We start from the raw sequence: 27,936 nt of genomic DNA, 5'->3' as shown, positions 1-27,936 counted from the left end.
TGGAGTTTGCAGCACTTTTAATACATAAAGCAACAGGTTAGAGGTTGGCACGGTGACCAGCCTTCATTCCACAAAAAGTTCAAGTAAGATACACCCCAGTCGGGAAGTCACGGCTTACAGGGCCTTAGAGACAAGAGCAGGAAACGCTGTTTCTCAGCCAAGGGAGTGAGGATTCCGTTTTCTGGGGATGAAAAGATAAGATGCTTCTAAAACTAGCACGGCAGTCTAAGTAAGGATGCAGGCTAGCCCAAGCACCACCAGGCGGGCCCCACAGCAAGGCCAGCCTGTTCTAAGCTAGGCCCCCACGGTGGGCAGCCAGTGAGAGAACCACCCCTCCACTGGGCACCCGAGTCCACGCCAGTTCCCATTACACAGTCTATCCTTGCCTCTCATCCTCACCGCTTCCCCGAACGCCTCCAAGATAAGCCAGTGACACTACAGCCTTCTCAGGGAGTCTGAATGTCCCTGCCCTGTTCCTATAGCTTCTGGGCTCAGCCCACCCTTCTCCCGCCCGCACCCACCCACCTGGCCTCAGCGCAGGTTCACTCCTCGCATGTGCTCCGTGGCCTGGTGGGCCTGCAGCACTGCCAGAGCCTCTTTGACCTGTGGGGTACATGGGGGAGGGGCAGTGCAGCAGCCCCAGCAGGGTCCTGAGACGGCCTCTCCTCCCCCGCCTCCCCAGCACTGCTGCAGAACTGTCATCTGACTGCTCACCAGCTCCCACGACAGAAACCCCCGAAGGCCACCTTCTACCCTAGCCAGACAGCGGGGGGAATCCTTCCCCTAGGCTGGGTTAGAACACAGCTCCCTGTAACACAGTCCTGCCTGCGGAGCTGCAGAGAATGGGAGGGGCTGAAGCCGCAGGCCCTTTACCAGGCTCTCCCCCACCCCCACCCCCAGCAGGTGTTAGCAAGGAAACCCCCCCCTCAGTCCCAGCTGCAGACGCCTGGCTCTGGAACCCTCCTCCACCCTCAGGCCTCCCCGCTGCCCCCAGGCTCCAGCACACCTTGGCGTTGAGAGACTCTGGAGACTCCAGCATGAGCAGCAGCTCCGAGTTGTCAATCTCCAGCAGCATGCCAGTGATCTTGCCGGCCAAGTGGGCGTGGACATTGTAGATAAGGGGGAAGAGACGCTCACCTGTGCAGAACAGTCCCTGAGGCTTAGGCATGCACCTGGTGGCTAGCCCGGCATCCTGGGGGCAGGGGGCGGGAGGGGGGCGGTGTATATCGTGGAACCCAACAGAGAGGCATTTCAGGTTTGGGTCCCAGAGTGGCTCCCTCCAGGTATGTCACTGAACCTTCTTAGGAGCCTCTTCCCCAAGTGTAAGGTGAGCACACCAAGCCCCACCTTGGAGGCTGGTTTGAAGAATCCAATTTGACATTATACGTTACAGCACATGGGCGCTCTGGCACAGCCTTGATTGCAGTTTAGACTACTCTTGCTGGACTTCCCTTGCACTCCAGTGGTTAAGACTCTGTGCTTCCAATGCAGGGGGCGTGGGTTCGATCCCTGCTCGGAGCACTAAGATCTCACATGCCTTGTGGTATGGCGGGGAAAAAAACCAAACTACTCTTGTTCATTGGGCAAGAAGTCATTTTTGTTCATTGGGCAAGAAGTCATTTGAAGGATCACATGGAATTCTAGACAGGATACAATAATGTGGAACTTGATTTTTCGGAAGGACAATGGAGCCAACACAACATAAATTCACGTTCCACCAGCGGGCACTTCCAGGGACGGGGCCTCGTGCTGGTGGCGATGTGTGGAGGGAGCAGCCAGGACAGGGTGCTAGGTGTCATTGGTGGGGGCAGGAGGGCTTCTCCCATGAGGAGAGTGAAGAAGTTTCCAGGGCACTGCCCACAGAGCCTTCCCCCTCCATGAAGCCCATTTGGAGTTTTTCTTTGAGGGGTGGGTAGGAAAGTGACAGAAGCCCCAGTGAGCTGAGTAATCAATGGGGTGAAGGCAGTGGGGGCCTTCAGAGAAGAGCCTGGAGGTCTTGGTGAAGACAGAGTCCAGGGACCATGGCGAGCTCGTTCATTTCACTCTTTTAATTAATCCTAACCCTAACCCTTCAGCAGGGCCTGCCAGACGCCAGGAGGGAGATGCATGCACAGAAGCTCAGGTGTGGGGGACACCGTTTATTTCCCCAGTGCATGTTTATGGCCTGCCTCCCAGCAGTGGGCACTGGGTGACTGGTGAAACGTGGTCACAGCCTCTTCCCATCAGCACCCACCCTACAGGCCATTTGCTGGCAGAAACCCGAGACCCTACTCTCCTGCTCCTCCTCCTACCCCCTCGAGCTCCCCCCAGCCATCTACCCACATCTGGGGTTTCTCCCAGCCTGAGTCAAAGTCACTGAACAGCAAAGCTGGAAGAAATCTCGGACTGCCTGGTCTGACCAGTGTTTTAAGATGAACAGGAGCCTGGGAAGTAAAGGTGCTTTGGACAAGGTCACCCAGCAGGCAGGTCAGCTTAAGGCTGGGGACCTGGTCTCCATATCTGACCTCCAGCTGGTGAGTCAGCTGGTGGCGCACCCCCCTCCTGCTCCGGGGTAGGAGAACCAGTCACTCACCAATCATCTGCTTCTGTTCATGCAACGGTGCTGCGGCCAGCATGGACGCAGTCAGGGGCTCCTGTCCGGGGACACGCACGGCAGGCTCCTGGACCTGCACATTGTACGGGGACACATCCCTTAACCACACAGGCGGGCAAAGCTACCCCTAGCAGCTGAGCACAGGCCTCCAGGAAGTCTCTGGAAGAGGGGGAACAGCAGGCAAGATATGGACAACTGGGGACAATTGGGGAGGGGGGGAGGGGCGGGCAGAATCCCTAACAACGGCACAGTGAACTAGAAGACAACGTGACATTCTAATACAGACCTGTTCCATGGTGCTAGGAGCCAGTGCATGTGGCCAAGTGAAGCTACATATTACTGACCACCTGGTGCCAAACAAGCACTTCTTAATCAGGGAGCTTTATGGCCGCATCCCCAGCATGATTTCTGACCCTTTCTTGGTGGGCTTTCCCTGGTAAAGAATCTGCCTGCAATGTGGGAGACCTGGGTTTGATCTGTGGGTCAGGAGGATCCCCTGGAGAAAAGAAGGGCAACCCACTCTAGTATTCTTGCCTGGAGAATTCCATGGACAGAGAACTTTGGGGGATATAGTCCATGTCACTGGAAAGAGTCAGACTCAACTTTCACTTTGCACATCTTGGTAACTTTAAAATCATTTTGCTCTCTCTAAAGCCAACTTTTGTTCATTCTGCAGGAAATAGTTTGAAGTATATACACAGAAATTCTAGACAGGATATGAAAATGCTGACTTGGAGACTTTTTTAGGGGGCAGGAAGATAAACACAGTCTTTTAATTACAGAAGATGTTTTCAGTTCCGTTCTGCAGACTGATCACATTCTCACTGCTCACCACTTAAGTACTAAGGAAACCCAAGTTAATTCTGGTAATAAGGCAAAGGGGCTTGTGATGAAAAAACAAAACGTGATCCTAGCCTTTTTTCCCTTTCTGTTAGTAACGGTGGGGTGCAGAGGCGGGGGACAGGGGAGGGCAGAATATCTCTTCTGATGGTACACATTAATAAATGAAACTTTACAAGCCAAGAAAAGAAAGAAAACCAAGGCCCAGAGACCAGCAACGCCTTAGAGAAGGTTCTGAGCCAGGCAGCCCTGGGGCCCAAACTAAGACGGCAGCTGGGCCAGCCTTACCCGATCAGTGCAGTGTGCTGGCGTGGAATATTTGTGCGTCAGGAGAGGCCTGCTAGGGGTACAGCATCCCGTCACACCGGGTCCTGTGGTCTGGGTACCAATGTTGGCTGGAAGAAACAAGTAGGGATGATAAGGCCCAACAGCAACTCAAAAGCCTAACAGCTCAAAACCAGCATTCACACCGAATTCCCTAAACGGCGTAAAGGGTCAACACACAGATGTGCAAACACCTGCCAGGGGAAGGAACAGATGCTTGCCTTATAGCCAGCACCTATGCCCCTGTTCACAGCTGCCGAAGTACTTAAGATTCAGATCTGGAGCTGAGCCCCGGCAGGTATGACTGCGTTCATTCACATAACACAGCAGGAATACTGTTTTCACCCGGATTTTAGGGAAGAGGATACCAGGGTCAGCAGCAAGCAAGATCACAGTGAGTCAGCCCCAGAACGAGGTCTGTAGGACCCTGGAGCCCACGCGGACTGCCACACTGCACAGCGGTGCCAGCACCGCCCTTCAAGAGGGCCAGCGGCAGGGTCACCTCGGAGGCCGGTTCTGACTGCCCACCAGCAGCAACCCCAGCAGCAAGACCTTGCGCTTCCCTCCCCCCCCCCCGACCCTGCTCTCCATTCGGTTCCTCTTGGCCCTGACCACACTCACCCACTCGCGGGGTGTGGGGCACCAGGTGTGGCACGTGGGTGGAGACCTGCCTGGAGCTTCCAACAGGGGCCAAGGGGCGCCGAGACATGGCTGCTGGCCGGACCACCGAGGCCCTGGGCGAGTAAGCGGCTTGTGGCACAGGGAACACGGAGAAAGTTTAGCTGAGTGGAACAATGTGAGGGACACACTGCACCCTGACAGTTCCAAGGTAAGAAAAGGGGGTGGCAAGGTGAACATGAAAGGCAGACAGAAGAGGGAGGGAATTCACCGGAGACCCAGACCTCCAGGGGAGGGGGATGGAAATCTGCAATTACAAAGCCAACTTCTGTCTACCCAGGACCCCAAGAGGCATAGGTATCAGGACCACACACCCTGGCCCCCCAAAGTCAGCTTCAGGTCAGGGTGAACTTCCCTCTGAAGAGAAGGACCATCCTCAACAGTACTGCCAATGGAGTTTCATTTTCTCAGCTTTGCAGGAACTTTCACCACCACCAATCAGAGAGCCTTGGGAGCTCACTGAAGGTAACAGCTCATGTGTGTGTGTCTTCTACACGCACACAGCCCTGTCCTTGGTGTTTTACATGCATCTCACTCAGGCTCATGTTCACAAGAGGAAACCGAGGCTCAGAGGGGTGACGTCACCCACCCAAATGACTAGGAAGCAGCAGGGCCAGGCTTGACCCCCAAGTCCACATCTTTAACACATTCTGCAACCCCCCCGGGGGGTGGGGTGGGTGAGGGGCTGGGTCACTCACATGACAGTCTGGGTGGCTGGGCCGTCCACCTGGGGGCAGGCTGGATGGGTGGGCCAGAGCCATAGTACGGAGCCTGGGCTGGAGGCTGTGTAGGAGAGAAAGACCTAGAGTGAAGGGGGGTGGCAGAATCGGGGGGCACAGGGGGAGGGGATGAGCAACTGCATCCCTCAAGGACACCACTGCAGGAATGCCAGTCTCCCCTCCAGGGGACTGGTCAGCAAATACCCACAAAGTTGGGGTGAAGGCTCCTGCTGCCCATCTTAGGAGGTCTGTTAGCCCTGGGCCCTTCAAGGCAAGATCTCAGGCTCAATCCTTGCTCTGCTGATCAGCTGTACTAGCCCACTGACCTAGATAAAATGGTGACGCACCCCACTGTCCTCATGTCAGCTCAAGTAACTGCTAAGGGGAAGGAATGATCCCCACCCTCTGAGCCATTCATCTTCCTACCCCTCCAGGTCACACAGGCTCCCTCCCCACACCAGACCCCTCAGGACACCAACATCCAGGAGAGATGTTAGCAGACAGCCCACAGAAATGACCATCTCAGTTGGGCGACTCTGCAAATCCTGCCAGTTTGGGAAAGTCACGGTGCCTGCTGGCACATTACCGTAGAAGAAGGTACACAGTGAAGAAATCTAGGCTTGTCTGGCTTAATGCAATCTTTTCCCAATGTACTGGGTTGGCCAAAAAGTTTGTTCAGGTTTTTCCATCACAGCTCATGGATGTTGAAGCTGAAACTCCAATACTTTGGTCACCTGATGCGGAGCTGACTCATTGGAAAAGACCCTGATGCTGGGAAAGATTGAGGGCAAGAGGAGAAGGGGACGACTGCGGGGAGCCAGCCTGACTGCTCAGGCTCCTTCTTGGCTCTGAGAGAGATCAAGAGGTCCCTCTCTGTCCCGCCACCCCTGATTTATTAAAGCACAGGTTGGCCTTTCTCACCTCCCTCAAGGAAATTGCTGTAGCGATCTTTCACCTGTTTTCCTGGTGCTGATAAACTCGTCATGACTGAAGCCTGTTTTCTATCTAGTTAATGTTCTATTGATCTTAATCATGTTGGGCGCTAGGGTGATGCTTTACTGATCTTAAGTGGAGGAATTTAAAACATCTGTGCCTGTAGCTCTGCACATATGCAAACCTTTGATCTATTAGCAACTCCTGTTAGCATATATATAGGTGTGGTATTCTTCAATAAAGTTGGCAGAGTCAGACGCAAGCTGACTCTGTCCCTCTCAACCCCATCTTTCTAAGTCTTTCTAAGTCTGTCTAAGTCTTATTTTTCTCAGGTACTCTGGTAATTGCGTTCTCGACCAGTTCGTTTGCCGGCAGGCTCCGGCAGACGACAGAGGGTGAGATGGTTGGATGGCATCATCGACTCGATGGACATGGGTTTGGGTGGACTCCGGGAGTTGGTGATAGACAGGGAGGCCTGGCATGCTGTGTGGATCATGGGGTCGCAAAGAGTCAGTTCAGACACGACTGAGGACTGAACTCAAGGAAAAACGCGAATGAACTTTTTGGCCAACCCAGTATTTGACCAGAGAGTATTCCTCTCTGCACAACATTCACAAATCTCTCCCAGATCAGGAAGCACTGTTGGACAGACACACTATTACCCCTTTCAGAGATGGGGTGACCATGGCCGCCTGCCGAGTGAGTTTCCAGCAGAAGCACCCTGGGAATCCCTCTATGCCAGCAAAGCTTGGATCTGCCTGCTCTCCCTGGCCGTCAGGGAAGGAAGGCGGGCAGGCAGTCACCTGGGGCACAGCGGGCAGGAAGTAGCTGGCAGGCTGCTGGAAGGAGCCCATGATGGGGCCGCCCAGAGCCCGCATGGTGGAGAGGCGCTGCATGTACTGATTGGTCAGGATGGCCTTCCGCTCTTCCTTGCGCTGGGCCAGCGCCACATACAGTGGCTTGGTGCCCACGATGCGCCCATTCATCTCTGTCACAGCCTTGGTCGCCTCTTCTGGAGAGGAAAAACACACAAAGCCAAACCCTTTGCTGTGGCCACCCTCTGTCATCACCTAAAAGCAAGACAAGACAAGGGCTGCTGGGGGTGAAGAAGGAAGACTCTGGGGATCAAGTTCCCCTCCCTTCCCCAGGGAGGGGGAAGGCCTGGTGCGGAGGGCACCCAGGAGAAGTTGCAATTGATGAGGTCCTCTCACCCTTAAATTTACTGAGGCCCACTGCATGCCAGATGCTTGACAGGCCTTCTCATTTGACTTGCAGAGCCACCTGAGTGGGGAGGCATGGCCACACCCACTTTACAGGTGATGGAAGTGAGGCTCAGGATGACCTGCCCAAGACCAGCCCGCCTGCTACCTGGGGGCTGTTCCTCAATTACTAGACCATTCCCCAGAGTTAGTGAGAACAGGTGCATTTCAGAGTGCATTTTGACCTCTAAATTTTCCTCCTAGAGATTTTCCTGGACTTCCCTGGTGGTCCACTGGTTAAGAATCCACCACACAATGCAGCTGATGTGGGCTCAATCCCCGGTCAGGGAACTAAGATTCCCACATGCCTCAGAGGTACTAAGCCCATGAGCTGCAACCACAGAAGCCGCAAATAGAGAGCCCGCACTCTGCAACTAAGATCTGACACAGGCAAATAAGTAAATAAATATTTTTTAAAAGATGTTCCTAAGTAGTGATGGAAAGCTGCTTTAAATTGTTATTATATCTGCCTTCATCAGTGAGGCTATAATGAAGTGGGTCGATAGTTTGGGACAGGTTAAAATTTAGGGGCAGGGTTCCTCAGCCAGGCTACAATCTTAAACCTCTTGGTGGGCGTCACTGTGATGAAAAATCTGTATTTCAACTACTCCCTGGGTTTCATTAAACTACCCATACAGTTCTTTAGTTCATTTGTGAATTATAGACAATGTGAGATGCTCTTAAGAGCTGTAGTTTCTAGAGACTCCATTAAAGGGGTTTGTTTGGAAGAGGAAAATAATTTGAATTTGTATTTTTGGTGCTTTATCATGTTGATTTTCTTTGCAATAGAAACAAAAATCCTCACTACTATAAAAAAAAAAAAAAACTTGTCCAGAGTCACCCAGCCAGCGGGTCACAAATTAGCCACAACTAAACCCAATGCACAGTGCTGGAAAACCTCCACTGCCTTGGCAAGGCATGAGCCAAGTTCTTTGAAAATCTCAGGAAGAGGTTCTTAGTCTTTTTCAAACTATTAAAGTAATCTTTCTGGGACTTCCCTGATGGTTCAGGGGCTAAGACTCTGTGCTCCCAATGCTAGGGTCCCGGGTTCAATCCCTAGTCAGGGAACTAGATCCTGAATGCCACAACTAAGACTCTGAACAGTCAAATTAATACATATTTAAAAAGAAAAAAGAAGCCACTTTTCCAACCTGGCTCATATCAGTCATAAAGGTGATCTTTAAGAAAAAAACAAAACCTTTCTACTGTGGAAGGACTTTAGATTGATACAAAAGTTGCAAAAATAGTACAGACTTACTACATACCTTTCACCTAGCTTGACAAATGTACCATGTTAACACTGGGGCAAAACTACAATATCAACTGATTGGGACAATACTATGAATTATTATCTACAATGCTATTAACTGAACCACCGATTTCATTCAGATTTCACTGGCCTTTCTAACATTTCTCTCTTCCAAGATTCAATCCATACTGCATTTACGATTCCTGATTTTTTTTTTTTTAAGGTCAAGACACTGGCCTGACTCCATGAGGACTTGAGCTGAGAACATTGTAAATCTCCTCTATTAGAACCCACACCCTAACATCAGTGATTTTCAACTGCACTTTGCTACCCATTCATACAAGGTCTTGACCTGAGCCTTCACAGATCCCCTCAGAAAGATCACTGGATAGAACTCTGGGGGTCTGTGAACTTCGATGGGGAAAAAATGGCGTATTTTCACATTAGCATTTCCTTCTATTCTGAATATAGGCAAAGAAAAAATAAAGTAGCATTAGCTGTGTGGACTTTGTCAAGAGGGATGTTTTCCTATCACATTAATCATTGCTGACCTCGATCTTTTAGGCTCATTGCCACTTCACTAGTCTTACAGGTTTTTTTCTTTTGACCATGCCATGTGGCTTGTGGGAATCTTGGCTCCCCGAAAGTCACTGAACCTGGGCTCTCAGCAGTGACAGCGCAGAGTCCTAACCACTGGACAGCCAAGGAATTCCCCCAGATCTTAGTTTTTTGTTTTTTTTTTTTTTAGATCTTATAGCTTGATGCATTACTAAAGGAGCACGTACTGCTGTCACCTTAGTATTTTAACAAATATATTTCAATACAGCTGTTTTTTGTAATACTATGAATTTTCTTTTATGCATTTAAAAATATCTTCAGAAGGGGTCCATAAGCTTTATCAGACAACCAAATTTTCTTGGCACAAAAACAATGTTTTAACAAGTTAATAAGAACTACCATTAGGTAGTTTTAAAAAGAGAGAAAATTATACGATGAATACTTATACAGAGCTTACTATGAACTTAATCTATATGTTAACAACACTATCATCTCATTTCCAAGCATTATTTTATAAAATAGAAAATAAATTATGTAAGTTTATGTAAGATTATATAAAATTCCCATTTTATAACAAGATTATCACCCCAATGTGCCTCATCTCTAAGCAATCCAGATTTTAACAATGCCTTTCAATTCAAGAGTTCCTCAAGGAGGTCAGTGAGCCTTCTGAAGTTATATGCAAGAAGTGTAAACAATTAGATCATTATTTCACTACTTATCAAGGGCAGGTGTTTCACTTGCAGGCCTTTTAGTTCTCAGGATACCTCTCAAAGTAGGTAATATTACCCCCATATTTTACAGATGGGTAAGTAAACCAAATAGCTTCCTTCAGGCTCTATAACTAGTTAATGCTAGGACTGGGATTTAGACCTAGTTCTGATTAACTTTAAAATCCCAGCTTACAACCACAGTACTATATAAAGTATGCATTGGCCAGCAAAGAGGGCCCAGAGCTTTATACAAATCAAATTTTTCAGCTTACTGATTGTTCAACTGAATCAGAGTTACTGGTGTTTAATTCACATGTCCCATTGCTTTCTCTCTTTTTTTTTTTTTGAGAAAAGGTCCTTAACTCAGAAATTGTTAGAACCTCATCCCCAAATAACAGGCTCCCTGAAGGACATTTAAAAAGGATTCAACAGGCAAAAGAACTTCTAGACCACTTCATAAGAACCCAATCATCACACTACATGTGTAGGTCCCAAGGCCCCCACCTACACTATCTCTTTGGAAATTTCTTCATTCCCACCTGCAGCTCCCCATCTCTTCACAGCCAAGGAAAACGCTGCTGCCACTGCTACTTCTTACAGGAAGTCCTCCTTCCTCTTCTGCTAAGCTACCGCATCTCTGCCTCCTATACGCACCTCACCCCCACCACACCCTACGGTAGACTTGAGTGAGTGATGCATCTGACTTCCCCACAAGACTATAAGCTACTCAAGAGCAAGGACTGCATCTGACTTATTCCTGTGTGCTCCCCACAGGGCATGGCAAACAGCAAGTGCTCAAGTATGGAATGAATGATCACCGTGTCTTTCTTCTTAAAAATAATCTGGGGAGGGACTTCCCTGGTGGTCCAGTGGCTAAGAATCCACCTTGCAATGCCATTCTTGGTCAGGGATCTAAGATTCTACATTCCTTGGGGCAACGAAGCCTGCAAACTGCAACAACTGAGCCTGCATGCCGTAACTAGAGCATCTGTGCACTGCAAAGACCCACATGCCACAACCAAGACCTGAGACAGCCAGATAAATATTTTTTAAAATCTGGGGAGCTTTTAAAATTAAGATGCCCAGAGATCTACATTCAGGTTCTCTGACTTGGGAGTCTAGTTTAGAGCTCTCCAGGGGATTTTAACGAGAAGCCAGGGTTCAGAACCATCCAGGGAGTCCATCACCCTCATCTTACAGAGGGGGCTAGGAAGACATCTGCTCAAGGTCACAGAGCCAACACCACGTCTCTGATGCTAAGAGGGCTGAGCACACAGCAGGTGCTCAATAAATAATGAGCAAAGAATGATGCAGGCCAACTCTTTCATTTTCCATTTGGGGGAACTGAGGCCCAGAAAGGGGTTTTATCACTGGCCAGGGCCAGATAACATAAGTCAATGGAAATTCTGAGACATAATTTCTGGTATCTGGCATACAGTAGGCACTCAATAAATGCTTGTTGAATGAACCTAGGTTACAGTGAGCCCCAATAAGTCTAGCTGTGTGAGTGGGACTGTATTTCTACCCTCTTCCCCTCCAGTCCAGATAAGCTGCAGATAAACAGCAAGCTTCAGTGGGGTCAGACCCAGTTCTCACTCGGGAAGGAGCAGCATAGCACCACCAACTCCCTGAAAACCACAAGGCAGGGCGGGGGTGGGGTGTTCAAGGGCAGTGAGGATGGGAGGGAAGGCTACGGACCCCCTGTGGGTGCCCCAGGCCCTCACCTTGGCACTGGTGATCACTCCATAGGGAGAGAACTCTTTCCTCAGTTTCTCATCATCTATGGAGTCATCCAGGTTCTTCACATACAAGTTCACGCCCTAGAAGGAAAAGGATACCCGCTAGATGCTACCCTTCCCCTCCAAGTCCCAGAATGCCTTGGGATGGAAGGAGGGGCTTATATGGGCTCCGCCCACCAAGCCTCCAGTTCCCAGCAGGCAGCGCCCCAGCAACCCACCCATCACTCAGCCAGCCCAGCACCCGGAAGCTGTAACCCCTTCCCCTTCCTCCCATCCCCAAAGCCAAGTTTCTGGAAGTGGGACTGCTGGGGGAGGGAGCCACATTCAGGGCAGCACCCACACTGTCACATCGAAGCAGCTGCCCCAGGAAGCCTGACCCTCACCTGGTAACGGGTCAGCCGGTCCTGCTTCATCTGCTCAAACCTGCGCTTCAGCTCATTCTGCCGCTCCACCCGCTTCTGGGCCCGGCCCACGTAGAGCAGCCGCCCGCTCACCTCCCTCCCGTTCATGTTCACCACAGCCTGTGCAGAGAAGAGGCAACCAGTTACCTCACTGGTCCACTCTCACGAGCCCTTGGCCTTAACCTGGCCTCCAGTCCCATCTTCTGAGTCCAGGGGGCGCCAGCTGCAAGTCAGGCCAGCCTAGTTAGCTGAGAGGAACTGGTACCAGGATCAAGGCCATTTAAAGTGAATCCATTTTTTTAAAAAAACATGGGACAAAATTTCAGAGTAAACTGTAGCTATTTTTTTTTTATTGCTTTGAGCTTTACTTTAAAAAGTGAAATTTTAATTTGCAACGTTTCCCATACTTAATATTTAGTAGGTTCCAAGTGTAACTACACACTGATGATTTGAACAAAGCAACAAGCATAATTCTTTCAAAATGGTGTGATGCCATCATCCACAGCCTTCATGTTGGGGTTTCACAGCACAGAGAACCCTTCTTGCTAACTATGAAGGCTTTAATTTAGAAGAATTGACTTCTTAACCCTTGTTGATTTTTCTTCAGTTAACTGACCTCAGTCTGCCAGATCCCAAACTGTCAGTGGTTTTGATTCCATGAAATCCTACATCTTCTTTAAGAGGTACAATGTCTTTCTGCAACCCATTCATAATGAATTGAATTTGCATCAATTTGTCTGCAAAAATCTGCAAAAGGCAGACCCATATGTATATTGACTCAAAGATGTGGATTAGACACTGGTGTTAGGGAGGAGAAATGTTTGGAAAGGAACTGAATTTTTAAGTGGTCAGTTCATTAGTAAATACTTTCACATGATGATGACTTGTTTCTCTACCTAAACATGCAGACGAATGTAAACATATGTAAAAACACTGAGCTCCCAAGAACTGTCTACATGAGTCTCAGGTCATTACCTAAGACCTTGGAGACTATGGTTTCCCCTGCCAGCTTCATCCATCTACTCCAACTTATCATTTTATAGTTAGGACAATCAAAGTCTACAAAAGGACAGGACTAGTTCAAGGACACAAAAAGTAAGTTTTCAAAGGAGCCCTTTACTTAAGGATAAAACTTCAGAAAAAGAATTGGTTCTAGCTCCAATGATCTGTCTTCTTAGCTACAACCTGCTGGATCCTGATAATTACAGTAGGGCCCACACTGGTGGGAGAGACAGGAGAGCGTATGAAAAACCAGGCAGCACCCGGCCTGTGGTGCGTGCTCAGTGAGAAGTGGCTGCTCTCAAGATGGGCCCAGGATCCCACCGTAGGCTGAGCTCTTCCATGACCAGTGAGCTTAATGGGGCAGCAGCCATGGAACCAGCTTCATGGTGGGAGGCAAAATAGGACATTAACCCTCTGTTACTCATGGTATGACCTTGAACCTTTCCCTAGCTCAGGATATATGTACCTAGTACCTACCAGCAATACTAGAGATTTAACGGTGACACAAGACCCAGTCTCTGCCCTCAGTTCTATCCAAGGAGAATCTGGGCTAATGATGGAGACGGACAGGAGGGGCACCTCATCAGAAGCATTGAGGACAGGAAGAGGTGGCTTCCTGATGAGGGAAAAACATAAGCTGAGACCTGTCAATAATCTATAATTACACTGTCCAACATGGTAGTCACTTGTCACATGCAGCTCCTGAATACTTGAAATATGGCTAGTCTGAACTGCCTCAGTGTTTATCAATATAAATTTTGTATCACAATTATATCACTGTTATATCACATTGAAGTGATCATTTGAATAACAAAATATATTATTAAAATTATGGAGGTTTCTTATCCTTGCTAGCATGGCTGTTGGAAAGTTTTGAACTGCACATGTGGCCCATGTTATATTTCCAGTGGACAGCACTGGTCTAAAGAATACGGGAGGGGAAGTGTTTTGAGAAAATGTTTGCAAAGGCTCGGAAGCAAGGAATAACATGGCACTGCCCCTCCCTGGCCTCAGTCCCACCATCAAGTCAAGAAGAGGGTAATGGCTGGGACTTCCCTGGTGGTCCAGTGGTTAAGACTCAGCACTTCCACTGCAGGGAGTGAGGGTTAGAACCCTGGTCAGGGAATTAAGATCCCACATGCCACGTGCAGGGCCAAAAAAATGGCTGTCTCAAAGGCCCCTACTAGCTCCTGTGTAGTAAGATTCTGTGAAAAGCCAGCCAATCTCAGGGTATAGAAGCAACCAGAGGAGGCAGAAGGTATCTGCCTTCACCACAGGCATGAAGGGCCCTGGCTCCTCTGGACCCATTCTGGGGAGGGACCTTTTCCTCCATGGGCAGCTGGAGCCCTCTGCTCCTAATCTCCCTTGTTCCCAGGCCTGGCTCTGCACCTCCTCCATGAAACAGGGCCATGGGGACGCTCCTACCTTCTGGGCTTCCTCATGCTTCTCGAAGTTGACAAAGCCAAAGCCGCGGGAGTGGCCGCTGTCATCCCTCATCACCTTGACACTCAGCATCTTCCCTGGGAAGGGCAACTCGGCTCAAAGGGGCATCAAGGAAGCCCCGAGAAGTCCCCCACCCTCCCCCCAAGCCTTCAGGAAGCCCCAGGGGGCCCTCCCTACAGCCTGAGCTGGGAGTCGAAGTGATCCTCAACTCCCTTGGGTAACACGCCCACCAAACTGGGAGAAGAGGTCCTGCAGGCGCTGCTCGTCCATGTCCACGTGGAGGTTCTTCACGTAGATGTTGGTGAACTCCATGGCCCGAGCGCCCAGCTCCACCTCCCGCTCCCGTCGGGACTTGAAGTGGCCAACGAAGCTGTGGACACACAGGGTAGGCAGCTGCCTACGGCTGCCATCAACCGCCCCCATTCCTGCTCCAGCCCATGCAGCAGGCCTGGGTCCCTTGAGTCAATTGCCGCCTGCCTTAGGGCCTCTGTACTCCTCATCTGGGGACTGGGCAGGACAATATTCCAAGACCAAACCACCTCCAACAGCCAAGACTCTATGTCCCAGAATAAGGTTCAGATGATGTTCCTCTTGGGACAAATGCACTGCATCTCCTATTGCACATGAGGCAGCTGAGTGCCCAAGAGACAAGAGCACAAAATTGGGAGTCACACAGAAAAGGGCTTGAATCCTCACTCGGTAGCTGCCAAGCTGTGTGACCCCAGGCAAGTTACTAACCTCTCTGAGCCTCAGTGTTCATTCCAGTAAACTGGGGATCAAACTCATATCACAGGTATTTGCTTATTCATTTAAAATGTATTGGGTGCGCTGGTTGTGAGAGAACCAGATGCAGTTTATGCCAGTGTCACTAGGGCAGGTGGCAGGGTGGGGGCGGGGGGGGCACTGAAATAATTTAAATGTAATATGAAGTTTAAAAATTGTAGTTTCCAAGTCTACATAAACATAAAGTCTAAGAAACTATCCTAGATTAAGGAAAACAAAGAAGGCATAAGAAAACCTGAGGTACCTATAAGACATTTAGTGCAAATAGTTATAGCTGGCACCAAAAATGGAAGGAAACCAGGTAACAGGAAAACAGACAAACTAAAGCTGCCAAAAATAGAAACATGCTTCTGGAGATTCAGGGAAAGCCCACCAAAGTTCACGTTCACTGATGGAGAAACTGGACAAAATGACCCTGGGCATTTCCCAGCTCAAAGTCTCCTCCACTGCAGAGCCTCAGGCTTAGGGCTGGGCCATCTGATGAGCAGAACCAGAACCAGAGGGAAATTCCCTGGTGGTCCAGTGGCTAAGACACCACACTCCCAATGCAAGGGGCTGGGTTTGATCCCTGGTCAGGGAACTAGATCCCAAATGTTGCAACTAAGACCCGGTACAGCTGAAAAAAAAAGAAAAAAGAAAAAAAAGAACCAGAACTAACTGAGAAAATCACCAGAGCAGATTCTTTCCAGCACCTGTGACTCAATTTTCCCATCTGTAAAGTGGGAAAGACGCCAAACTTAAAGGCATGAAAGTGGCAGGCTAAGCATATGCCAACCTTCCTCCCTGTCTCCAAATCCCAGGAAACAAAAGGTTTAATAAAGTTCACAGCCACACTGAGAAGGCTGGAAAACAGACACAGATCACTGAGTCCATGGATGACTTGGCCATTAGCTGGAATCTCCAAAGCATCCCCTCATTTACTATTCAGGATCACCCTCCAACACATGTCAGCAGCCCCATGTTTTACTTGAGGAAAGGGAGTCCCCGGGAGATTGAGCAGCCCACGCGAGGTCCCACTGCCAGTAATACCGCAGCCGCTCCGTGTCCAGTGTCCGTTGGCTGGCAGCAGCAGGACTGGTCCCAGGCTGGCGGTACCATGATTCTGCTCCTTTAGCCCTGACCCCACGCCCCCCAACTCCTCACTCACACTTTGCGGTCGTTCAGCAGCATTCCGTTCATGGTGCTGATGGCGTTCTGCGCAGCCTCGTGGGTCTCAAAATGCACAAAGCCGAAGCCGCGGGAGCCGTGCTCATCACACACCACCTGCACCACAGGGAAACAGGACACAGAGCATCCAACAGGAGGTTCCCGTAGAGAAGAATGGCAATCGTGATAAATGACTAATATCTGAGTGCTGGCTCCCTGCCTGTCAAGACAATCCTGTGTCATGCAACAGCCCTATTTTACAGATGGGAAATGAAAGCTCAGAGAGGTCAATCTATTTGCTTACGATCACACAGTAAAGAGGGACAGATCCTCAGATTGAACACAGGTCTTGTCTATACCACAGACCAGCTTTTAATGATCTTCCTAACGCAATGGGTAAAAGGATTAGATTCAAGTCACTTGCCCTCCCTTACTGCATCGTGAAACAACCCAAGTGTCCATCAAGAGGAGACTGGCGTCCCAAATGCTGCTTGTGTGAAATTAACATCTTTCTTCCCTGTTATAACACTATGAGGTAGAAGTTATTAACCCCTATTACAGATAAGTGAAATGAAACAGAGGCTTCATAAATTGCTCCAGACTGTACAGCTAGTGAATACCCAATCTCAGACTTGAACCACCTCACTTCACTGTCTCTGGCATATAGTAAAGTAATAATGATACACTGTTTCTAATATTTATACACTTAATTTGTACATTTTATTAATGCTGATCTGTTGTAAATAAACAAATCTATTTATTGGCAGACCAAAAAAAAGAGAGAGAGAAGAGAGAAGACTGGTTAAGTAAATAATATTACATTCATCTTGGTCTGCTGTATGCATAGTTGAAGAGATTTCATGGCTGGTAGAGTTACCTGTAAGGTATATTGTTACCTGGGGGGAAAAAAAAATCAAGTCCACTTGGATTCAAGTGGGCATCTATACATTTGAGAAAATTTTTTTGGCATTTTTGATAACATTTAAGTTTCTGCTAACAGAAGAAATACATATGTAGTGGAAAACATATGGACAGTGAGAGAGACAAAGAGATAGAGAAAGAATGGAAAAGTGACAGAGAGGGGAAAGATAAAAGGAGGAAGGAAAGGAAGTAGGGAGAGAGAAAGTGTGAGATGGCTATATCTTTCTTTTTATATAATTTTTAAAGGTTACTTTCCATTTACAGTAATTACAAAATATTGGTTATAGTCTGTGTTATACAATATACCCCTGAGCAATCCTACACCCAATACTGTGTACTTTCCCACTCCCCCACCTCTATACTGTCCCTCCTCCTCTCTCCATTGGTAAGCACTAGTTTGTTCTCTATATTTGTGTTGCTGCTTTTTTTAAAAATTATATTCACTCATCTGTTGTATTTTTTAGATTCCACATATAAATGATATCATATGTGTTTGTTTTTTCCTGACTTATTTCACTTGGGATAATGCCTTCCACATCCATCCACATTCCTGCAAAGTAGCAATTTTTCATTCTTTTTTATGGCTGAGTAGTATTCCATTGCATATATAAACCACATCATCTTTATACGTTCATCTGTTGATGGACACATAGGTTGCTTCCATACCTTGGCAAAGAAATCTTTAAACAGACATGCAAAACTGTTAAGAATTACTATTTTGGGGAACTAGAGTTGAAAGTGATGGAATCTTTTTTATTTCTTTCAGCATTGTTTACACTGTAGCAATTAATGGGACTTCCCTGGTGGTCCAGTGGCTAAAACTCCATGCTCCCAATGCAGGGGGCCTGGGTTTGATCCCTGGCCAAGGAACTAGATCCCACATGCTACATCTAAGAGTTCACATGCTTCAACAAAAGTTGCAGCTGAATAAATATTTTCAAAAAACATTTAACAATTAGTTATTTCAACAGCAGACTTGTTTCCAATTTTGAAAAGATCCACAAACATCCTACTCCTATTCTGTAAGGTTTTCGACTCAAGTTAGAACAGACCTCAAGAATAGGAAAGATCTTGGATTTATAGAGTCCCCCTTCCTCTGACTGAATTTGGACTAAGACCCCTAGTGACCATGTAATGGGGTCCCCGGCTCCCCTCACTGAGGGGACTGCCCCCACTCAGCTAAGTGACACTTTTCTACCTTGACCACCATCCCAGTTTCCCAACCCAGTTTCTTTCTGGGCTGACCTGTGCAACACTTTTTCTAAAATGTAACTGTGACCACGTCTCTCTGGGAATAACCCCCGGCAACTCCTACAATCCACAGAAGTACACCAGCCTGACAACTGAGGCTCTCCAGTTGGCGCTGCACAAGTTCTGCTTCTGAATCCATAACCCACACACACCCATCCAGCCCCAAATAGGGCCTCTCCACGTTCAACTCAAGCCCAGCTCTGCCGTTCAGATTTAATCACACTGACTGAGCCCCACTCCAAGCCAAACACCTGCTAAGGGCATCCCATACTGATATATCTGTCATAAGAACCCTTCCAGGCCATTCTTATCCTCTGAGTCTCAAATGCCTGATTGGGGAAAATGGGAATAAATGACTTGTCCAAGGTCAGCCAGTCAGCAGAAATAATTATTTGATGCTTGTAGATACTTAATGGGCTTCCCTACTGGCTCAGTGGTAAAGAATCTGCCTGCAATGCAGAAGAGCCTAGTTCAATTCCTGGGTCAGGAAGATCTCCTGGAGGAGGGCCTGGTAACCCACTCCAGTATTCTTGCCTGGGAAATCCTATGGACAGAGGAGCCTGGTGGGCTATAGTCCATGGGGTCGCAAAGAGTCGGACACAGATGAGCAAGTAACACTTTGACACCTGCTTAATGGGAAGTCCACTACTCTTTCAAGGGATACCCGCGTTGTGAAAATTACCTGAATTAACACTGGGTAGCCAAAATTTTCATTCAAGGGATTCTGTAAGATGTTATGGAAACACACAAATGAAACTTTTGGCCAACCAATACATTCACCACCACCCTACGAGATAGGTTTTGTCATTGCCCCCTTTTAGAGGAAACTGAGGTATGGAGAGCTGAAACAACCAGCCCAAGGCCATACTGCCGGGAAATGGAAGAGGCAGGATTTGAACCCAGGACTCCTGGCCCCAAAGGCCAAGGTCTAACCAACTATGCTACATTGCCTCTCTGCTTGGTAGGCTGGGCTGGCCTCTGCACTTGGGTAGCCTGGCTCCAGACCAGGGGAGTCCCACCGTGTCTCATAAACCTTTCCTCAGCCCCAGGGCACTGTCCTTCCTGGGCCTTTGTCTCCCTAGATCCCAACGCATCTCCCTCAGAGCTCAATTTCCTGCTGTTGCTAAAAGTCTCACAATTTCCCAACAGCCTGAGAGCATGCAAGGGCAAGTTCTAACACAGAGGGTGCCATCACTCTCAACCTCTCTCCCGCCCTCGCCATCTCCCCAGAAGGCTGGATATACCAGGGTCTTGGGTAGGGTAACTGACCTGCCATCCTCATAATATATAAAGGCAAACACTCAGGGTAATGGACCCCATTGAATGCTTTGTACCTAACCTGGCCCCCAACAGGGCTTCATTAGGCCTGCAAAGACTTGCCCAAGTCACACAGAGCTTTCGTTCCAATCCTCAGTGATCCAGAGGGAGCCTCAAGCCCTCAGTGATGGGGACAGACATACTCATCCTTGTTAAGTTAATTTCAACTAAGCTGGCAAACTCACTGCTTCAGATCCTGGCTCAGTCACTTACTTCCCACCCCTGTAACATATAACCGGGAATAAGTGATCCCAGTTCTGAGCCTCTCTGCCTTCCACGGTAACTCAGGCATCCTCCTGTTTACATCTTAAGAGGCCACTGGAGGAAATTCAATGAGGATGTATATGCAGAAGATCTACACACAGAAAGTACTGGGAAATCTGCTATTCTTATTGTAGGAACTTAGCACACAGTTAAGACTTCCCCTTCCACTGATCCTCAGAGCCCTTTCCATCATGCAGTGCCTTTAGCAGCTAATCCACCTCATCCAGTCTGTGCGCCCCTCTGAGTCACGAGAATACCCCCTCACTCACAGAGAGGGGTAAGTCCTCACTTAACTTCAGGACTGTGCCTGGCACACAGCAGGAGTCAAGGAAGAGTTCTCACACATGGGGGTGCCATCACTCCCCCTTCCCCAGCCACCTCCCCAGAAGGCTGGACATGCCAAAGGCTGCAAGGTAACTAACCGACCATCCGCATAAAATCAGGGGGCAAACACACCCAGGGTTAGGCCTGTCAGGACAGACTAGCCAGCTGTATGGCCCCCTGACCCTCAACTATAAGTCAGAGAAATGCCTACATCCCTTCCCAAGTGACAATACAGTTGTTAGCTCAACTAATATTTATTGAGCACCTACTATGTTTCCATATCTCATTAGGTACTGAGAGACAGTGGTGAACAAGATCCCTATTCTTAGGTAATTTCCATTCTATCATAAGAGAAATACTACAAACATGATGTCCACTGCCATCATGGTCCCAATTGAGGGCCTTCTTGCATCTACTTGTTCTGTCCTATAATGTCTACTGCCCTCTCATTCTGAATTTGGGTTGTTCTCATGATTTACTTTGGCCAGTAGAATGCAATGAAATGACAGTGTGCGTTCTGAGCCTAGGTCTCAAGAGGCCTGACAGGCTTCCACTCTCCATCTGCTGAGACCCTACTATTGCCATGAGTACAGCCTGAGTGAGCCTTTTGGAGGATGAAAGCCCACAGGAAGGAAAGCCAGGACAGTCCAATTGATGACCACTCACTCCCTAGAAGCAGGGCCATCCAGCTCTCAGTGGGCATACGAAGGATCCAGCCAAGAGCAGAGGAACGGCCCAGCTGAACTCAGCCCAAACCACCAATGGCAGAATTATGAGCAAAATAAATAGTTGTTGTTGACACCTGCTATATTAAGAGGTGGTTATTCGGCAAAACAGTTAGCCGATCCATAGGTGACCACTTGACAGTTCTATGAAGATAAAACTGAGAACAACTATCATGCAGGTGCTAGCTGAACCTGACACTTTACTGATAAGACCTTGTAAAGTGTAAAGTGAGGTGCTGCTTGCTAACCCTCTACCATCATCCAGGTGTCTAACGCAGAACCACCCGCCCGCCCCACCCCCCACCCTGCTGCAACAGGCACACCAACCTTACAAGACAGGATGTTCCCAAAGGTGGAGAAGGTGTCATACAAGGCCTTGTTATCAATGGAGTCCTCCAGGTTCTTGATGAAGATGTTGCCCACACCTGACTTACGAAGTCCTGGGTCTCGCTGGGACCACATGATGCGGATGGGCTGGCCTTTGATCACCTCAAAGTTCATGGTGTCCAGTGCCCGCTCCGCTGGACAGGAGGAGAGAAAGGAGCTAATTAAGGGTATTTTCTTTCCCTGAGCCCTCAACAGCTTAATTGGGAGCTGAGCCAATCAATAAATGAGCCACTGGCTGGGTCTCATTCAAGATAAGAGCTTGAAGGCTCAAGAGGAATAAATAGAATTCATGTGTGTGACTTCCAAGTAGGATCTCCTTCAACTCTTTTATCATAGCGAAATGAGCATGAATTCCTACCCCCATTTTATAAAAAGACAAACTGAGGCTGAGAAAGGGGAAATGATCAGGAGAGTCCCTATGACAAGGGTGGCAGCAGTTTGAGGAAAGTGAAGCTCAGAGGTGCTGGGTGGCAGAGTTGAGATTTGATCCCAAAGAGGATGGCTTTCGGGAAAGTGAACATCACGTCTCTGAGCCCACTTCTACACTTGGAAAGAGGTGCTGATGACTGTACTACTCAAGGACTTCCCTGATGGCTCAGTGGGTAAAGAATACGCCTGCAATGCAGGAGACTCAGGTTTGATCCCTGGGTTGGAAAGATTCCCTAGAGAAGAGCATGGCAACCCACTCCAGTATTCTTGCCTGGAGAACTCCATGGACAGAGGAGCCCGGTGGGCTACAGTCCACAGGGTCATAAAGAATCGCACATGACTGATTGACTAACACACTTTCTACATCTAACAATGGGAGAGGATATCACCCACCTCCAGCTTGTCAGACAGACTGAAAATTAAATAACGTGTGAGACTCCCCTGATGGTCAAGTGACTAAGACTCCATGCTCCCAAGTGCAGGGGGCCTGGGTTCCATCTCTGGTCAGGGAACTAGATCCCACAGCTGCAACTAAGAGTTTGCATGCTGCAACTAAGAGAGATCCCACATGTTGCAATAAAGACCAGGTGCAGCCAAATAAATCAATAAATCATTATTTTTAAGTGTTAAAAATTAAATAACCTGTGCAGAGCGCCTTGTGCCTAGCTCAAATAGGTATTTGGTAAACAGCAATATGTCTAAGCACAACAGCATATGCCCATCGTCCTGCCAGGTGGCGTGCTGTCCCCAGCTACAGGGACACTTCTGGTTTCAGAGGCATGGAGAGGAACCGTGGAATATTCAGTGGGCAAGTTTGGAGAAGTCTGGGTTTTCCATCTAGTCCTGCCATAAACAGCCAGCAGTAAACCCCTCCTTTCTGGAGCTCAATTTCCCATTCTATAAAATCAGGTTGTACAGGACTTGGCAGAAGACGGCAAGAGGCAGTGGCTGGGTGAAGCAGAGCAGAGGGGAAAGCTCCCTGGAATCCAGCTCAGTTACCTGCTGGGAAACCAGCCAAACCTCCCCAGCAAACTCCCCGAGGCGGGAACCTCCCCAGCCTCCCAGGAGCCTCAGGTAAAGGTGCCCCCTTGTGGACTCGTCTGGGGCAGGCCTCTTCTGGTTACGTCTCCAGAGTCTCACACCTGCTATAGTTACCAGGATTTTTCTTAGGTTAGCACTTACCGAGGGCTTACAATGTACCACATGACACTGGAACTGCTTCCTAGACACAATTCCCATTCCTTCCAGGTTCCTGGGGAACAAGCCTTAGTCCCATTTTACAGAAGAAGAGGTGCCAAGTGTGACGACTGGCTCAAGTTCACACCCTCGCGGCAGAGCTCCAACAAAACCTAGCGCTCTTGATTTTTCTCCTCTCGGCTCTGAACAGAAGTCAGGACATACCCAGCTGGCAAGCGCTGATCGATCCTATCAGTTCTGAGAAATGGGCTGTGGACTCCGGAGGGGAGGCAGCTTTTCGGGATTCCCCAAAGTGGAGGCGCCTGATGCAGACCTCGGGATCCGCTGTCAGGAAGGGCCGCAGACCGGGGCCGAGCACTCCTGGCTGCCCCACCCACCATCACCTGTGCCTTCTTGGGCATCTTCCTCACCAGGCGGTGTGCGTTGCTCTCCTCCCAATCACTCTACAAGGCAGGTACCACCCCCATTTTGCAGACAGGTACCCGAAGCTCAGAATGACTCATTGGCTCAGTCAAGGTCGCACCGTTGCTGGCCTTCTAATCCCAGGTCTGGCTGACCCCAAAGCCCTCGGCTGTTTTCACTCAGCAGCACCGCCTCCCTTCCGGAAGGCGGAGCACCAAACAGGGTACACACTAGTTGCTAGGTCCTGTCTCAGGGCCCCCCTCCTGTAAATCTGGATCTGTCTCCCTGGCTACAAAACGGAAGACGCGGGAGTAGCCAGTGGGAAAGCGCACAGGTGGCTGGGATACAGTCTGTCTGTCCGTCGCCCTCCCCGCCCCCCACTCCCCCGGGGGCTCACCGTCTGCTGGCTGCTGGAAGTTGATGTAGGCATAACCCAGCGAGCGGCGGGTGGCCACATCGCGGCACACGCGGATGGACAGGATGGGGCCAGCGGGCGAGAATTTCTCGTAGAGCATGGCCTCGGTCACGTCCGGGTGCAGGTCGCCTACGTAGAGCGAGGCGAGCGGGTAGCCCGGGCCGCTGGCGTTCATGGTGGGCGCGCGACCCCGCGCTCGGCGCCCGCGTGCGCTCACCCGGGCGGGACAAGGCAGCGGGGGCGCGCGGGGCGGCGGCGCTCTTCCCACCCACGTCCGCCCCCGGCCTTGACCGCGCCCGCCGTCCCGAACCAATCGCCAGAGCGCTCGGGTCCCGCCCCCGCAGCTGGGACCCCCCCCCCTCCCCCTCAGCCTTCTAGAAGCCCCAGGTGGGGGGCATCTCGGCCCCCGGGACGGGAAGCGGGGAGAGACCTCACCTGACCCCGGGTAGGGCTCCGGGCTGGCGCCAGCGGCGCAGAGAGGCGGCACTCCATGGCAAGAGACCTGGGTTTTGATCCCCATCACGTCTTTGTCCTTCTTCGCCCGTCTCCCCTCGCTGTGAAATTTAGAGGATTCCCTCTTCACAAGGATGAAAGACTACCGAGTGCTCTGTGCGTTTTACACACAAACGCGAGAATTCCCTGCAGGATGCCGTTTCAAAACTTGTGGACCTACCCTCCTGAAGGGAGGCTTTCTGTCGTCAAGACAGCCTGGGTTTAGTCCCAGCCATCTGGAACCCTTTCGGTGATATGCTTTTGCGCCCGCACCCCACGGCACAGGATGGGGGATCCTGGTTCCCCGGCCAGGGATCGAACTCATGCTGGGTGCACTGGAAGCACGCGGTGGGGTTCTTAAACCACTGGAAGGCCAGGGAAATCCCCCGGCTTGGTGATTTGGGACTGAAGGCTCCATGTGAGAATTCCGGACAGCTCTAAGGCCTTCCTTGACCGGAGTTCTGCCAAGAGCCTTTCGTGGGACGTTCCCTGATCATCTCTTTCAGCGAAGGCATCCCACCTGTGTTCCACACCGAAGGTTCACGAAGTCCAACCTCTGTGGAAACTGCAGGGACCTAACAGATCAAGGTCATGGTGGTGGTCTCAAACTAAGCACCAAGACCCTTCTGTCAGTCTTCGTTTGCAGCCCCAATCTGTGGTGTGGAGTCCTTTTTGAAAATATTGGTCCAACCTACCGTGAAATGATACTTCCCCTGAGCCTCTCCTGCTTCAACAAAACAGGCAGGTTCCCACTGACCTTTGGTTGGGTGTTGACAAGTGGAACAGCTTGGGAACCAGGGGCAGGAGTGAGTCTTGGCTGCCCCACCTACGCTATCAAGCATCAACCACTTCTGTCTTGGGCTTAATTTATCTTCCCGTCTTGACCCCCTCCTTCATTCTTGTGGGAATGTGGATGTTTTCATTTTTGGCTGCACCCACCCTGGCTTGCAGGATGTTAAGTTTCCTGATCAGGAAGCAAACCTAGGTGCAGTGAGTGAAAACGCCCAGTCCTAACCACTGGACTGCCAGGGAATTCCCAATGTGGATGTTCTGAGGCTGGGGCAAACCCCATGAGGAAACTCAATGCTGCAGGCTCTTAGATGATTTTAGGGCAGATAACAGAGCCTGTACAACTTTGGAGATGAGGAGGACTTCTGCTACCATCTCCTTTGGTTACATCTCAGGGTAAAGTAAGTGTGGTGGTGCTGTATGAGTGGGATGCAAAGTAACAGTCCATATCACTAAGTCATTGAAGCCACAGATGAGGATCTAACACCTGGATGGTTTGTTGTGGAAGGTGGACAGGTTCTGTGTTCATTCAAGGCAATTTCTTCCCAACACAACTTCTGGCTCCTTTTGAAGACTGAAAAGTGAAAGTCACTCACTCGTGTCCAGCTCTTTGCAACCCCATGGACTATACAGTCCGTGGAATTCTCCAGGCCACAATACTGGAGTGGGTAGCCTATTCCTTCTCCAGTGGATCTTCCTGACCCAGGAATTGAACTGAGGTCTCCAGCATTGCAGGCAGATTCTTTACCAACTGGGCTATCTGGCTCAAAAGGATAAAGTGAAGCTGCTGCCTCCTTTTGAAGAGAAGAGCCCCAAGTAAGTGTGCTCAGCAGTCAGCTGGTTCCAGTGATGATACGGGGGACGCCACATATCAGTGCATCAGCCAACTAACTGATAAAATTTTTATTTCACTTTTGAGTTTTTACACTTTTCCTGATTATTCCGTGTAAGGTGGAAACTAGAACTGTTTAAAAGACATACACAAATCTAGTACATCAATAACCGGGGTTTTTTCTTTTTTGCTATACTATTTTCACAACCACGGGTGTGCTTGCTAGGCAATATAACCATCACAGAAGCAAACGTGAGGCAGAATACTGGTGAGGAAAAACAAAGCAAGAGAGCTACCAGATATACAGACAGGCTCGTTCCACATTCACTACTGCATTTTCAAGCGGCAAGTATTAACTGCACATTTTTGTTCAGCTAGAAAGGAGAGAGGTTTTTTTTTTTCTTTTTTTCCTTTTGGTTTGTTTGAAATCAGTGCATGAATGTTTCTTTTCTTATTTCAGCAGATGGACAAACAGATGGGACACTACGGCTACGTGGAATGTTCGGGGAGGAAGGTGGAGACTGAGACTGGTAGGCTGGGCTATTCCTGACTCTCCCCATCGCTGTGTTCATGCAACTTCCCTGACATTTGTCTGTGAACTTGACGGGATGGGTACCCTTGGGAGAGCTGGTGACAGGTGCTAACAAGCATTATCAGGGTTGGCTGCAATATAAACAGAAACCATGGATATTTAAAAATACTTCTTGGAGTCAGATCTTGGTGTGACTGAAGAGCAACCACCGTGCTGAGAACTGGAGGAAGACAGACCTGAAACGTGGGAAGCTCTTTTCAACTCTCTGAAGCAAGGCTGGCTCACCAAAGTGCTCGCCAACATCCCTCACCCCTCTGTGGACCCCCTGTCCCTGCCCATCTAGTACTAAACCATGAACAAAAGGCAGAGAGAATGCACAAAGAACAAAATGTAAGGATGCAGAAGGACAGAAATTTAGAGAAGACTAAAGTCAACAGTCAAAAAGGACTGTGGGAAAGAATGTTTAGATTTCAAAATTTTAAAGCCCCGAGCTAGGAAGAACCCAAACACTGAGTACTTAACTCCTCAAGTGAAAGACAATCTCTGCAGAACATTATTCTTAAAGGTATTACCCAGGAAACAGATAAGGCCATTCATAAGATACACGGCTTTTTTTTTTCCATCTTGAGCTCATGGTTACAGGGAAAACAGATTCCACTACCTAAGCACAAGCTGCCAATCAGCAAACATGCTGCTATATAGGGGAAGGGGCTGGAGTCACAGGTGGTCTATGAGCACTGGACCGTTGCATGCTGTCATAACCCAGTTATCTGCCACCAGGAATGTTCATTTCTGGCTTCGAGTTTCCATGGAGGAAGACACTGTGGCCATCTGTGGTCACGAACTTTTCAGTGGCAACAAGCCCCAACATACCAAGTGTCTAAAAGCCCTGATCAGAATGGGCAGAATCACTAGAAATTACTGTAAAACTCGAATGCCAAACGAGAGGTGACCCACTCCAAGTCCCAGTGTCACAATAGAATCTATAACTTTCTGTACAACTTTACAATGGAACTATATTTCAGGGACAACTGTTTTGAATCAAATTTAACTTTCCAAAAAGTTACACATAATTCAGGTCTATTTTTTTTTCTACCAGTAAGAGTTCTGCTAAATTACAAAACCCCATAATCACAGTGTTCAGTTTTGTTTTTTTTTTTTTAAAAATGAAACACACAGTAATCCTGTCAATGTTAATCAAAATCAAAACTTCAGAATGCCGTGGCATTTATGTGACCAATCTGAATTTTAGATACAAATACCAGCTGTTCATCCCATG

At 49.0% G+C, this 27,936-nt stretch overlaps 1 protein-coding gene across 7 annotated transcripts; it reads right to left on the bottom strand.

Annotated features, from left to right (window-relative positions):
* On the bottom strand, positions 1-27,889 carry PABPC1L (poly(A) binding protein cytoplasmic 1 like). 7 transcript variants are annotated; one of them, XM_020911479.2, is made up of 16 exons: positions 24,448-27,889; positions 23,995-24,141; positions 21,510-21,703; positions 16,382-16,497; positions 14,682-14,821; positions 14,434-14,528; positions 11,989-12,126; positions 11,591-11,686; positions 6,891-7,157; positions 5,134-5,218; positions 4,379-4,507; positions 3,722-3,828; positions 2,573-2,666; positions 1,007-1,137; positions 526-603; positions 1-181 (listed from the first exon to the last, which is right to left on the bottom strand). In XM_020911479.2, the coding sequence occupies exons 1-15, from the start codon at positions 24,530-24,532 to the stop codon at positions 532-534; spliced, it is 1,896 nt and encodes a 631-aa protein (XP_020767138.1). In that variant the 5' UTR covers positions 24,533-27,889; the 3' UTR covers positions 1-181; positions 526-531. The 7 variants fall into 7 exon arrangements, 6 of the variants coding, with proteins under 6 accessions (XP_020767138.1, XP_070328783.1, XP_070328785.1 ...); XM_070472682.1 differs by lacking the exon at positions 526-603; XM_070472684.1 differs by lacking the exon at positions 4,379-4,507.
* Between the last annotated feature and the right edge of the window lie 47 nt (positions 27,890-27,936).

Source organism: Odocoileus virginianus, chromosome 9 (assembly GCF_023699985.2).
Source record: "Odocoileus virginianus isolate 20LAN1187 ecotype Illinois chromosome 9, Ovbor_1.2, whole genome shotgun sequence".
Classification (NCBI taxonomy): Eukaryota; Metazoa; Chordata; class Mammalia; order Artiodactyla; family Cervidae; genus Odocoileus; species Odocoileus virginianus.
The sequence above is the reverse complement of the archived record's forward strand: the minus strand, read 5'-3'. Positions and strand labels throughout refer to the sequence as shown.

Bases quoted from the DNA above. Each gene is read 5' to 3' on its own strand.
- PABPC1L (XM_020911479.2), bottom strand. From the start codon at position 24,532: ATGGGGATCAAAACCCAGGTCTCTTGCCATGGAGTGCCGCCTCTCTGC. The intron at 21,704-23,994 runs GTGAGCCCCCGG...CCTCCTGTCCAG, and splicing joins CTTCCAGCAGCCAGCAGACG to CGGAGCGGGCACTGGACACC. The intron at 5,219-6,890 runs GTGACTGCCTGC...TCTCCTACACAG, and splicing joins TCCTGCCCGCTGTGCCCCAG to CCTCCAGCCCAGGCTCCGTA.